Source organism: Nestor notabilis, unplaced genomic scaffold, assembly GCF_000696875.1.
Source record: "Nestor notabilis isolate BGI_N333 unplaced genomic scaffold, ASM69687v1 scaffold922, whole genome shotgun sequence".
Lineage (NCBI taxonomy): Eukaryota > Metazoa > Chordata > Aves > Psittaciformes > Psittacidae > Nestor > Nestor notabilis.
The window spans coordinates 176,310-191,292 of NW_009917690.1; the positions used below are offsets into that span (position 1 = coordinate 176,310).

General features: G+C 40.5%; 1 protein-coding gene across 1 annotated transcript in view; it reads right to left on the reverse strand.

Annotated features, from left to right (window-relative positions):
• POU6F2 (POU class 6 homeobox 2) overlaps positions 1–14,983 on the reverse strand; it is a 244,596-nt gene that overhangs the window by 172,974 nt on the left and 56,639 nt on the right. The window contains exons 2-3 of the mRNA XM_010009353.1: positions 2,831–2,922; positions 1,690–1,918 (exon numbers count right to left, since the gene is read on the reverse strand). Coding sequence (XP_010007655.1) covers positions 1,690–1,918; positions 2,831–2,922 — 321 coding nt within the window. The remainder of the gene's footprint in view (positions 1–1,689; positions 1,919–2,830; positions 2,923–14,983) is intronic.

The window sequence follows — 14,983 nt, forward strand, 5'->3', positions numbered from 1 at the left end:
ACTGCACGAGCTTATGTTTATTTATAATACTACATACCCAGCAACTATAACCTGGAGCACTCCAGAGTGGAAGGATACATTTTTTTTAATGCCTGTTTCTTCATTAAGATTTCATCATCCACCTACGCTAAAAAGCCACTTCCCCTTCACTTTGTTATATCTGCTTTTACCCGCTCCTGCTCCTGCATTATTTTTTTAATCTCCAGTTCCCTACTTTACATGCACTCTCAAATTTTAAACAAGGAAAATTTGTGCATTAGTGTGTCCTTTTCATCTATGATTTATGAATGACAGGTTCTTCGGTGCAGCTTAATGGTATGAGAGAGACATTATTTTAAACATTAAAGTGAAAACCATTTACAACTATGATAAGAGAGGTCTGTTGACATTAAACTTTAAAACACGCACAAGGTAAAGGCAAGTAGTTGCACCAACAGGTGAGAGTACTATTCATGTGGTTTGTAAGGGAGTTTGTTCAACACATGAGCTGTCTCTTCCACTTCCCTGTTTCACAACCTGTAGGATTTGGTGCTTCAAACATTTCATCTGGCAATGAGTATCTCCCAGAGCTTAAGAACTAAAAAGTACATAGGGCACAGTGCAGAGCATTCATTCCATTCGAGGAAGACATTTACATCAGCAAGAAATAATAATGAATAAATAAATTGAAAAGGCTAAAGCTTTATTTTGGTACTTCCCGCTCACACCTTTACCACTTTGACACTGGTCAATCACTTCCTTACCATCCTCTTCCATTAAAGCTGTACTGTTCTATTGTAAGATACTGGCTAATACTTACCTTGCTACACTTTGTTCAGGTCAGTAGCAATTGCTTTCTGAGAAGCAATCAACATAATTTAGAGTAGCAAATAAATACATCCAATCAACATAGTCCAGAGTAGTAGATAAATGCATCTATATTTTCTCTCATATGTGTTTGGATTGAATACTGTTTCTAACAATGCTAGACACATGGAACAGCAGAGAATACTAGGGAAGAACAGGGATCTTACAGAACTGCTTTTCAGTCTGATTTTAGACCACAGGGAGAATGCAGCAGATATCTTAGGGTAGAACTTTGCAAACATGGTACAGCTCAGACCATGGGAAGGGTACGTACAGAGATGAAAGTTTTGCTTGTGACTTTGGAGTCATGTAACTCCCTCAAAAGCTTGGATGGGGATGGCAGAATCTTATTGATAAAGCAGACCTCCCATGGCAAGAAAGAGAATATGTATCCAGAGCACTGATGGCAGCTGAGAAAACACTGATTTAAAGATAAAAGGGTGGGGGGCTTAAGTGATTTTCATGCAATACTGTGGTTTTAGTTGCCCGTATTCATTTAGCTACCCTAATCAGCAGTGGTGAAACAGAATACTTGTCTTCATGCTGTCATTTGAAATTTTGAAGTAAACTGTGAGTAGGGAACACTGATCACTGATGACAGAAAAGCCTAATGAATCATTCAAGCACTTTACTGATCCATGGAATCTAAGACCCAACCTCCAATCTTTGTTTATAAAAATGCAAACATCTCTCAAGTGCTCAAAAACAATCCAAGTATTAACTTTCAATACTCATCAAGAACAACATTTCATTGCAAAAAGAGATCACTTGGTTTAAAAGACAGAGATGCTGTGAAACAAACAGGCAAAGGAACCTATTAGAGAAATGACAAACATGCCTTACCTTGTAGATTTTGCAATGGCAAAGTCATGATGCCTCCTGCTGCAGCTGCTGCTACCAGCCCTTGGATGTTGGTGAGATTCGCAGTAGGTAGAGTTAGGACGAGTCCTTGTTGGCCCCCCAGCTGCCCAGCCATGTTGAAAGGAATAAGGATCGGCTGATTCAGGGCTGGAGTGCCTCCTGGCATCACCCCCGCTACTGCTGAGGCTAACTGCTGGGCTGTCAGGAGTGGCTGTAACAAAACACACATAGGAAGCCTATTTTACTGTGCGTGGCTTGGTATTACACCCCTGTAACTCCTGTGGTTTGAGATCATTTGGTGTTCCACTACAGACATACACTGCTTCCAGTATCTTAAAGCACACACTTTCACCAACACAAAGTTTTGACAAAGTTGACAGGCTGCAGCTGTAAGCTTACAGTCACGTATGCAGCATGGTAGCAATCCTGGTTGAATCTGGACTGGTAAATTCATTACACATGCACTGAAGAAAATTTATGAACACAAGAAGGCCTTACAAGTACCTGAATGCAAACATTTCCCAAATTGTTACTGTACTGAGTGTAACAATTACCAGAAGCTATGTGGACCAAGACTGCCCTGGGAAGTGGAAGAACATTGAGTATCCCCTTAGAGTATGGCTGAACTTAGATAAAATAGTGAAGTGACAAGGAAAACGTTTTAAAATGTTATACAGTGCCATACTATTATGCCTATGTTTTGCTGTAAAGAAAATAAATAGCTGGCATAAAAGATAATGAAATGCCTTTTTTACTGCAGGAGCTGTGTGTGACAGGCAGAACTGTCAGAGCCAATGGGTTGCATTAAAATTGCACAAGCTTTTTAATATTAAATTATGACATGTATTTAAAAAATAACTTATATAGGAAATTGAAATAATTTAACCTCCTAAATATGAAAAACTGCTTAGGTTTTGTTTCAGAAAAAGATACAAAAAGCTGATCTCTCCAAACAAGTAACTTTAAAAATATAGACAATGCATACATGCTCCCTTTTTGTAACACTAAATGAAGCCAAACAGAAACACCTTTCCTCCACTACACAGATCAAAGATGATCAATTGCAGTTATTTACTTTTCATCACATTGCAAGTCTCGATTAGTTGAAAGGAAAGATACTGACCTGAGGCCCAACAGGGAATGCAGGATGGGACTGACTGGGTTGGTGCTGGTCTGCTGGGCTCGTGTCAGGCAGCACTGTGTTTCCTCTGGCCTCTGAAATCCAAAGAGCAGATTGACTTTAATATCAAGCCTGGGGACTGCCACATTACCTTCTACTCTGATGTCACATAACATCAAGCTGAAAATGATATGTTAAAGTGCTTTATCAATAACTCAAGCACTCAAATCACTTATCAGCTGCATAAATTATGCTAACATTCATTCAGACCAGCCAACTCATTCAAGGAGCTACAAAAATCTGACAGCAGTGAAACTGAAGCTATCATCAACCCAGATAATGTGGGTTGCATTATACATCAATTTACATAGAGTACATGAGCACTCTGCGCGTGTGGGAACTGCATTTTTTACGCTTAGGTGAGCATCAGCCATTCTAATTCCTGAAAGCAAAAATTATCTGAAAAACAATCAAGTCATATCTACTTTGTATCTTAATAAAGTCTTTTCTTTTGTCAGTTACTGAGGCAGCAAAGGCTGTACGAAGCACATTAAAAAGGCGCTATGAAAACTGAAAGCAGGTATTCTTCCAAATGACAGCTTGTTTGCTAAATTGCATGTGGGGGGTGAGCAAAATTCTGTGAAACCAAGGATTTCCAGCATTTACTGAGGTGATCAATACCCAGCAATCGAACTATATGCTGGGCACTAATGACTTGCTAAGCACAGAACGCAGCCCAGCCCCACCAGATTTTGCTGAAGTCCGCAATACAGATTTGGAAGGGAAAAAGAGAAGGAAAAAGAGAAAGGAAAAGGTCCTATTGGTTGTAAGAAAGCACCAAGATGTTTTCAAAACTATGTCCCAACCCTCCATTTCCTCCGGGTGAAGGACTCGCATCGATTCACAAGTTTTTCAGGCACGATCAGGCCCACATTTATCTTTGAAGCTGAAAGAATGACAGCAAGCATCAAAAGAAGCTGCAAGAGCACTGTGGTCTCTTGAAAAGAAAACCCTGGCAATGGCATCAGGTTTCCTGGTTGGTGCGATACCTCCTGTTCTGTTAGTGGTTTCTGATGAGCGGTTGAAATTCTGTTTTAAGTAAACCTTAATGAGATGCTCTTTTCCAATGTTTATCCTATGAAAAGCAAGTGCAAGGTAATTCAGAACCAGTTTATTGGCAGACTCCGGCGTGGTAAGGAAAAAGGATACGATTCTGTCATACTTATAAATTTTAAAGAGGGTATTATCAGCTCATTTAAAACAAATTCTTCTAGATATTCTCCAAGGGGACAGACTTATAAATAATGGAAATGTGGAAAAAAAACCCACCAAAAAACCTTCAGCACATTAAGGTACAAATAAAATTGACTGCTACATATTATTCAATTGACTTCTACTCTACGGCAAGGTGTCAATCATAACAGCATTTTAGAATAGGATTAAACAATAAATGTGCAGAGCTGTTATGCAGAAACCTGAAAATCTGATTAATTTGTAATATTTTTGTGTGCTCTCAAAAAGCCAGAAATGGACATTGCTTTGGGAATACTTACAAACAGCCCATTGAAAGATTTGATTTGGAACTAATAAAAACATACAGACTTGCTGACGTTTTATAAAGTGAATTCTATAAAAGTATGTTTGGCATTTTAATGACCACTGCCATTTAATAATGATAAGCTGACCCACCATACCCAGTGAGGACTCCAACAATTGCCTAATAATGTGCAAAAAGAGACGAGTCATTTATTTTTTACTGTGCAATTCACTCATCCGAGTTACTTGACAAGAAAGAAATGTAGCTAGATGCACGAGATTCCATGAAAACTGTTTCTTTCAAACACATGACAACCCTCGTGCAGCTGCCATCCCTAAGACCAAAGAGAGGTTTTCTTCAGTATGGGTTCCTTCTACACAAAATACAGCGCCATATCACTACACACAATTTTACCTTTGGTAATTTCCACACATTGTTATGGGTTTTTTTAATCTCCTCTATATGTATAAAGTGATATTAGATCAGTTAGGCTCAATACCAATAAATACATCATTCCCCCTTAAGTTCAAACCTTGTAAGTCAATTTTCTTTATGCAATTTTAAGGGCTGAGAATTTGTGTGTGATTTAATTAATATTAAAACAAGCTCTTGATAATCTGCCACATCATTAAATTATCCTATGAAAGCTTTGAGAGAATGACAAAACTGGAGTCAAATATTCACTGGAATTAGATTTAATTGCAATTACCATAGCTCAAGCTTTCAGAAAATAAATAAGTTCCGAAGAAACATGCCTTTAGTATTTATTTTTGCATGGTGCAGCTATCCTAAGAACCACTGTTTTCTGTTATCTGTACCCTAAGGATTTTGCAGTGTTTCATCTCACAATCTGTATGTAGTACAAGAATCATAAAGTCAAAGCTAATTTCACTCCTTTCCTTTTGCACTGCACTAATTGGAATCATTTAGGATTACGTTCCTTGCATACTGTCACTCAGTGCAGATCTGCCTGCTGCTCCTAGCTCACTTTCCACATGATGCAGGCAAAACAGCACACACTTTCACGTCCATGAATGTGGTCTTACATGGCACCCTGTATGAAATTATGCATGCTGTATTCTCAGACTGGGATTCTCACCTTTCCTCTCATGCCCCTGCTAATCCACCTGCTGTATCAGCTACTCGAGAGCCAAGATTTTCTTCAAAGCATGCAGGAAAACCTGCCTGCTGGGCTGGTGGTAAGTACAGCGAAGGCAGGATTTCAGGGTTAAGTTCTGTTGCCTCACACACAGTGACAGCATTTGTTCCTTGCTGTACACTATCTTCAGTAGGACACATAGGTCAAAGTTCCCAGGAAGGCAAAGCAGAGCACAAAACACTGACAGAAGGCTACTTTTCCTTATAACGTTGACCATGTGGATTCCTGATTTCCGAGGACCTGAGGAGCCAGGAGAGCTGCATCACAGCTACTATTTCTGATTCACAGACTCATTGCTATGATTGGGAAAAATACCTTCAGTAAGACCATTCCCCTCACCTGGCAGTGCACAATCCCCTGCGTTGTTTCTCCTCTCTGTTTTACCGCCTTTGTTTGGGAGTTCATTAGTTCCAGATGCTGGAATGACCTCTGCAGGTAAATTATTCCCCTGTCCACATTCCAGTCCTCACTAATAAAAATGGCCTGTCAAAATCTAGCCTAGATTTTCCACTTGTCCAGATGCAGGCTATTACCTCCTGTTAGGCTGTCCTCCGATGCTGCTCAGCTTTCTATCAGTGAGGGGTATGGCAGCCAGGAACCAGGACTCAAAGCAGTCCCTGTGGTGCTGGGGAGCTACCAGCAGCACCTTCTCTGTTCTCTCAACCTTTGCAGAGGTTCTACTCTCCTCACACCTCCAACTACTGGTGCACAAGGGGCAGGGAGCAGGCAGTAACAGGGCGCCTGCCCTGGAAAGAGAAGTAATTCTCCTTAACACCATTTGCCTAGGCATGGAGCTAAGACTTCTCATAACAGCACTGCTGTAACAGCCTAAATCTATGAGTTTGCTCAGTGGTACCATACGAACAGGCTGGAGTGCTACTACCAAGGTACAGCCATGACTGTAGACAAGGCTTTAATATTTAATAAGCAGTATTCATCATACGTGATTCATCATAAATTAATTATACATTATATAATACATACACTCACCTCTCATCCCACCAAGGGGCTGGAAGGGCATGACACAATAAAAAATAGAAGTGCACTGTAAACATTGTAAAATAACCCTCTTGAAATAAAATACTATTTAAAATAAAGCCAAGTAAAAACAAGAGCAACCTCCTTCTTCCCTTATCAAAAAGAAAAAAATCCCCAAAACCAAGCGGAAAACCTTGTTGAACAACACCTGGTTTAAAAATAAGAAACCACAAGAGAAACATCAGAAGGAAAAAAAAAATTCCACATCCCAAGGCCTCCAAGCCTCATACAAAATTACAGCTGTAAACTGGTTATAAACAGGCTTTCCACAGTTTGCTTCCTTTTTGTTTCTTACACGTCTTCAGCAACACAACAGGTAATTCAGTTCTAAAGTCTTCATTTCCCAGTGCCCCACAAAGGAGGGAATGCTCTAATCCCCACTTTATAAGTAATGGACAGAGGGACTCAGACCTGGATTCTCAAACCAGCACCATTTCGGCACCTAGATCTCTTCAGCTGTAGTTACATGTGGGTCAGAATATAGAACTATCACTCTTGGGGTGGCTGCTCCAGGGCTCCCAGCAGCTCTGGCAAGGTGAGCCCGCACACGCTCCCCAGCACCCTGTGCTCCAATGCACCTCCCATCCCTATAGTCCTTGTCTCTCCTGGTGTCTGATGCTCACAGGGAACCTGTAGCTGACTGGCAAGCGTGACCATACTGCAGAGCAACGCGGGATATACGATGGAGTGCACTAAACACGTGCATCCAGCTCTGTCCTGGACCTCCTGGGTCATCTGCAGATGTGCGTGTGTGCCTGCTCAAAGGCATGATGCACACTGCCCATCTCCTCTCAAACTGTACACCAAAGCTCACTCAAAGCCAGAGCTCAAACCACAGCACAGGACTAGCCTCAGCAGATAATCTAGACATAAATAACTTCCTCATTATCCTCAAGAATGAATTCAATGCATCTCGCGTTTGTATCACAACCAGGGAGATGCTGGGCTTCTACTCTTCAGTATTCAATGCTTCGAAAAATAAGCAAGATCAAATTTAATAATACTAGATTTTCAGTAATCAAAAGAATACATAAATCCTTCTGAGATACCCATTTAAGCAAATATTTCAAATGAATCAACATTAATAAAAGAACACAGCATTTCAAGCAACAGTTCATATTGAAATCCTTAGATACAGCTCCACAATGTGACATTAAATTACTTGTATTTATCTCTCAGTAACTGTAACAATAAGAAATCAAGAGCAGACTTTTCTGTTACTCACTGAATCAACTCACATTAAAGATAGAGCTTTACGAATGAAATCATTAAAGTGAAAATACTGCCTATGAGAAAAAAAAAAGAGGTCTTACATTTTTAAAACTAATAAACTCACATTCTGAGCAAGTAATAGAGCTGCATTTAGATCATAAGCCATATTATAAGGAGAAAAAAAAAGATAACTTTTTTAAAAGAAATTGAATAGACTGACTGATAATATTCAAATTATTGGGTATGGTGTGCAAAAGGCCATCATCTCCGATTAAAGTAACTCAGCTCTTCATTAAACAAACCCTTAATTGTCAGCAATTGTACCAGGAGCAATCTTGCTGAACAGAATTTAATAGCTGAAAGAAAAAAGATGTGGCTGATAATGAAAAACTGTGACATTCACTCCAAACAATCCTCATTCTGCCACAGAGCACCATGTTGAAGCTCCTAATTCCCTATTTTCATTATCCTGCTTCCTAGGATGTTGGATATGTAGGTGGGAAGCCTTTCCATATCACCTCATCAAACCTTAGCAATCAGATTGCTACACAGAAATTCACAAACACACCTAAATTTTACAATACTTGTGGGAAAGAAAATGGAGATTTTATGCTGAATCTGTTTTACACTGGTATTACCCTACAGTTATCAGAGGAGATATTCCTGGCACCTCAGCAAAGAAAATCAAGCTCAGAAATTAAACGAGAATAATGATTTGCCTGCTGAAAGGTATGAATTTAACCTTGGACTTCTCATATTTAATTTGAGTAGTCAGATGCCTTCTTCCAATCCAAGATCAAGAGGTGGCATGCAATTCCCTCACCTGGATTGTACGAAACTTCCCTAAGCATCAGGTTATTCCACAGATCATTAAGCAATTCACCTTTCCCTGCTGACCTCTACCTCAGATTCTAAGCTTTTATTTTTAGGCAGCAATTTCAGCCACACAAAGCAAACCAAACAACAAGAGAGCCAGGTGTGTGCAGAATTACCACGGGCACCTGTTAACTCTGAAACCTAACAATGTCGCAATGTCGATATCATCATTTTACTGTCCTATCGTTTTAGCACAACATGGAAGTACTGCACTTATCTTCTACAATGTCAGATTGTCTCAACTTGCACAACTGTCACTCTTCATTTTACCTTACCTATGTACAAAACCCTTCTAGTTTACCTTTGAAAATGTTTGTGGTGTGATAAGAAAATGCCGTATCGATCTGCCATATTGACGTATGTGTCAATGCAATATCCTGTACAGAAAAGCTAAACATCCTGCATGCAAAATGGATTGAATTAGACAGCAGAATGAATAGAGCAGATTCACTTTACTGACCGGATCATTCAGTACTGAAGTAAGTAAAACCCCACAGTTATATACTAATATGAAACTGTCACGCAGTCGCTCCTGCAAAGCTACCACAATCACTGCAGAGCTCCCAGTCATTCTGCCAGTAGAGCACAAAGTCTCTCCTTTGCCTGGTCCCTGGGGATATTTGCTCCTGAAGGATCTTCTCCTGCAAGACGTGTGAGGAATCACTGTCCTCACTACTGGTATGCACAGACCGGCTTCTATTTATCCACCCGCATCTTTCTGGATCAGGACAGGCAACACTAAAACTCCATGACTGTTTATCATGAAAATCAGGCTGCTAAAGTGATTTAGGTTACAGAGAACTTCTCGTGGGCAACCACCAGTTATATTTACCACCAAACAAAAGAACTACCAGACCAAGGCACAAAACCCACAGATAACACAAAAACCCAGCTCTCCCAACTGTCTCCAATTTTCTTCTTTCCCATGTTTATTTTTGCTCCTTTTTCATTGCCTTATTTTTCTTTCTCTTCTCCCCAAGTGAAATCTTTTGCTTATTGGTGCCTATAGGACTATTCTTCCACTTCAGATACTTCATGTGAGAAAAGAAGCATTGCTACTGCAGGAAAGGTGAAAGGATATAATTGCAAAAGTATGTTCTTTATTCAAAATAGACTCATTCTACTTTTCTTCACCCCCTAAGTACAGTGCATAAAAATCCCTTGTTAATGGTACATACATTTTTTATGAATTGGACCCTTCATATTGAGAGTTCTAGTTTCTTTTCTACTGTATGCATTAGCACAAATATAATCACATTAAGGTCACAAAGACCCTATCAGTTTTCCTTGAATTCATACAACATTTCATACTCACTGTTTGCTGTTAGTGCTGGTGAATGCAATGATGATAAAGGTTACTTACCAGAAGATGGACAGTTGAATGCATTATTATTTCATGTTGGGCAGCTGATCCCTAGCTAAGAAGGGCAGGAGGCTTCTCTAAATTAAACTTTGCTTTCTTTCCATCCCTGGAAGCTTACTAAATGCCAAAGAGTGAGCACATTAAAGAACATCTATTTTGGAACAACTGCTACGGTTTCCATCTTTATAGCTAAGATTTCTTCCTGGTTTTACAGCATTTATCTCTGCATGTGCTTTTATTCTAACAGGATAGATGGCAAGCTGTCCACCAAAAGCCCAATTCCTAACACTCACCCTCTCTACCTGACTCCTGTCCTCTCCCCAGAATAAGGTAGCCTGTAATGATCTTTGATAATGAGACACAATTGCTGTTAGCCTGGGGAACCTTGCACAATGTACATGTTATGGGCTCGGCTGCTGGCACTGCGGGCTCCTGAAAGCCAGGCAATACATGTGGACAGCCTCTGGTGCACAGTAATTCAGGCTCTGGGTGGAAGCGAAGGGTAGCATGTCTGACATCTTTCGGTTTTTACAAGCTACACTGACAGGCTTATTTACAAAGGATAGGGCACAGGTAGGTGGCTGAGGACAGAAATGGAACTTGCAGCTTTTGTACCTTCCAGGGACTGGAAAGAAAAAGCTGTAAGGTGGGGAGCGGCTGGAACCTAGTGCTCTACCACTCCTATGAAAGCCTGTTTAGGGATTCAAATCACCTGGTTCAGTGAGTGGGAAATATCCAGCTAAGGGAGGAAGCATTCCATTAAACCCAGTAAACGCACCTGGTACTTAGATCTTCAGCAGAGCCAGCGTTCAGCAACATGCACCCCACAAGATATGTAAACTCCTACTGGAGCATCCTGACCAGCAAGTATGGTCAAGCAACAGTGGTTTATCACTCTTGCTACTGAGTTCACTGTCTGGTTTCATCCCCGTGGTGTCTTTAACAATTTCACAGGCTCTGCTGTGGTCTTTACACAACCCTGCGGGGCAGCTCCATAAAGTGTCTCATTACAGGTTGTTCAGTGGTTCAGACTTTATTGAGGCTCCTGAAAGAGCCATCCCACAGAGCAGTGTACTATAGGAGTCCAGGCAAGATATCCAGGAGGAAACCATAACAACTCTGTATGCAGGAGACCACGCTCCTAGATCAGACTAAATCACAAAACTGCTAAGTCTACATTATAAACCTATTTAGCTGCACATGTACCTTCAGAAATACCTAGCTACAAAAATTCAACAGCCCTCCCCCTTCACAAGCAGCCTGTGCTGTTTGATACCTGCAGCAAGTTCTCATGATGTGGCTCAGCAGGGTGAGCCATTATTTCAAATGAAAGTGTTGGCTGGGAGCTGCAGAAACTCATACTATGCATGCCTCCAGATCTTGAAAATCCTGAACTGCATTAACTTCTGTCTCTTTATTATTGTCTGAAATCAAATGTGGTGACTATTTACAAGGCGCTTTTGCTAGGAGTTCCCAAACACTTTAAATTTATCTGTTTTTAAAGAGCATTCAGTGTGCTGGCCAGGCCTTGCAAACTATGTTAAGCCTGACCATCCCTAAACCAAGTTTAAAACACATAACAAGGGCTTTTGGTGTCCCCTCCTACCCCTTCAGCCCCACACTTCCATTTACTCCCTCCTCTGTAGACCAAAAGCTAAAAATATAAAAAGAACCTGAAGAACTAGCAGTCAGCACTACCATCCTGCCTGTCTCCCAAATGTGAGCAGCTATTTACCAGATAATGACAGTGAAACACTCTGCAGCAACCACCAAGATGGTCTTTCACAAAATAAAAATACCCTGAAACAGATCTGCAGGGAAATAACCAAGTGGTTTACAAACTTTTGGATACTGTTCCGTGGGGCCCCCAACACAACTGCTTGAGCAAGTCCCATGGAGGGCCATGGAGCTGCTGCGAGGGCTGGAGCAGCTCTGCTCTAGAGCCAGGCTGAGAGAGCTGGGCTGGGTCAGCTGGAGAAAAGAAGGCTCCTGAAGGGGAGACCTTAGAGCCTTAGAGCAGCTCCAGTGCCTAAAAGGGCTCCAGGAAACCTGGAGAGGGGCACAGACAAGGGCTTGTAGGGACAGGACAAGGGGAATGGCTTGAACTTGCCAGAGGGGAGACTGAGATGAGATCTTGGGCAGAAGCTCTTCCCTGTGAGGGTGCTGAGATGCTGCACAGGGTGCCCAGAGAAGCTGTGGCTGCCCCATCCCTGGCAGTGCTCAAGGCCAGGTTGGACATGGGGGCTTGGAGCAACCTGCTCTAGTGGAAGGTGTCCCTGCCCGGGGCAGGGGTTGGAGCTGGATGCACTCTAGCGTCCCTCTCAACCCAAATCATTCTGTGATTCCATGAATACGTTGATCTTGCCTTTATGTGAGTCTAACTCACACCAGATTTCAGATGTGTTGGATTAGTTCTCTAGGAAACGTTTAAGAACACAGCACAGGTTAAAAGAGCTCTACATGCAGCAGGCATATATCCCAGGACAGTCATACTGCATGAAAGATCTGGTTAGGAATGCCCGGTAATGGCAAGAGCGCTTTGTAACAACATGTCATGAAGGAAAGAAAAGATGTCAAAAGAAGCCACACTGAGACAGCCTTGCCAAAATACCAAGTGGCAGGCAACTTGCTTCAAAGAGTGAGAGAGCGCACTGTGATATACCCTAAACAGGATTAAATCATATGGGATACACATCTGTTTCTAACCATGAGAATGCTTGTGTTCATATATATATGTATGCCTCTATATATAGATACATATTTTAAAACAAATTACTTTCCTACATCCTTTTCATTTTTATATTATTGTTCTGCTTATTTTTTCAGCATTACAGTAAGTGAAAAATATCTACTGGTAAAAGATGCTATTAATTTAAGTGCATTCATAGCGTGTTATGTCACTAATAGACTTAGGTAACATTATTCTTTTATCCTTTTTACAAAGCATTATTTTATTGTCCTCTCATTTCTAAGATTTTACTTCCACTTAAAGTCAAGCAGAGTGAGGGCTTTGCAGAATTCTATTATATTATTGTCCTGTCATTATTCTAACTCCATTACACAACAACGCAAAACCAGCATCAGCTTCCATTTGTCATATTATTTATTTTGAGGATTATTATTTGAGATCTCAGACTATGTGTACGTGCCTACTAAACATAATTTGGAGTTGGGCAAAGTAATCACTGGTTCCTTCTAAAAATAGTTTTAAAGAAAACATTTTTTAACTATTCTGGGTTTTGGGAAGAGTTCTGCCATCTGATTTTGACCCACGCAACCCTTTAGTAGAATCTAGCTATATTTATGAAATATAAGACACTGTCTAGAGGTGCTCAGACACAAACAGATTTGAACTTCTTTGTCCATACTCCCAGCCTTTGCCTTCTTAATAGCTTCTTTTAATCTCCTGGTTTTGAGGACAGACAAAACTGGCAAAACACAGCCAGTTTTGGTTTCAAATAGCCAACACTTCCAACAACTGTTCCTTATGGCTGCCACGGAGAAAAGAAGGATCAGGTGCTAATGTGGCAAAAGCAAGATTTAGTCTTAATGCCCAACGATCACAGAATGCCTGTGAGACCTTCATCAGCTCTTTTCATCTCACACAGAGTAAAGTTCTGGTCACCATCAGTCATTATATTAACCACCACACAGACTGTTCCCTTTGTTATTCTGTAGGGCCTGTTGATTATATAGATGCTAACACACTAAGGAGATTTCACTCAGCAAGAGATGTCTGGGTTCAAAACTCTATCTAGATCAAAAACACACTAACCACCCCTCCCCCAACAACAAAAAAATACTTATATTCATACTTAGCATCTTCTCACTTAAAATGATATTTAAAGAGTTTCCAGGGAAAAGCCAGCCCTTTGCCATAGTATGTATGATCGACATTTATAAGACAGATGTATACAGCAACCAGGACGCACTAGGTTTTATTTCAGCCATTGTGAAGCACACCACTTGCATGTGTAACTGTACTTTGCACATGTATTGCTATGATAGCATTGCTTTACATGATGTTATTCTAATGACTTTCCTCCAAAGAGCATTTGTGGACACCACAACTCCCTAAATGCTAACAATGGATAAACATCAGCTTGAGTAATGCAGGTCTATATTATTTATGAAGCTGCAATTCTCCTGTAAATAACCCAGTTGTTAAAATAATATGTATCTATGTAATTGAGTCTTCTGTATACAAATAAATAAGGCTTTATTGCAATGTCAGAAGTTAACAGACGAGTCAATAAAATCAATAACTCACTTTTTCTTGCTTATATATCTAACTTTTCTCCACCTTTCCTATGTCCTCTGTTTGTTCTGGTTACATATTAAGACTACGAAGGATATATAGCTCTTATTGTATTGTTTAGTAAATGGTGGTCTGAAGAAAATTCTGAAGAAACACCACCTCAGCACTTTAATACTCTGCCTATTTATTGTGTACTTTAACATATACCTGTCCCGTATAAATCAGGGAGAAAGAAACTGTCTTGATCTATACATCACAATGCTAGAGATTTTTAATGTGAATGACTACATTAAGGTCTAAGTAAATTAGGTTCAGATTGATACATTTAGCTAAAAGTGCTCCAGGCCTGGGTTGCATTATCGTATAACCACTGTCAAAACAGCACCGTCAGATTATAACGCTGTGCTGCTTATGCCTCTATGGTTAAGGTTGTGTCAGCATTTCCATTATGTTCCCCATTTTTCAAATATTTATAACCTGGCTGTAAAATTTGTTTGGGCCTGAAACTTGGTGAACCAGAAGCCAGACTGTACAAGTCTAAATGGTCACCTCAAGAAAGGGGACCATGTTATTTCAGTGGGTGTGCTTCCATTAGCTGGGTCCTGCTAGATTACAACGCAGGGTCAAGGTTTATGAGCCTGGTGGGTTTGCTTTCTTCATCAAATGAGGATTGGGTCCCTTTACAAAATATTCTTTCGGGGGGGGGGGGGGGG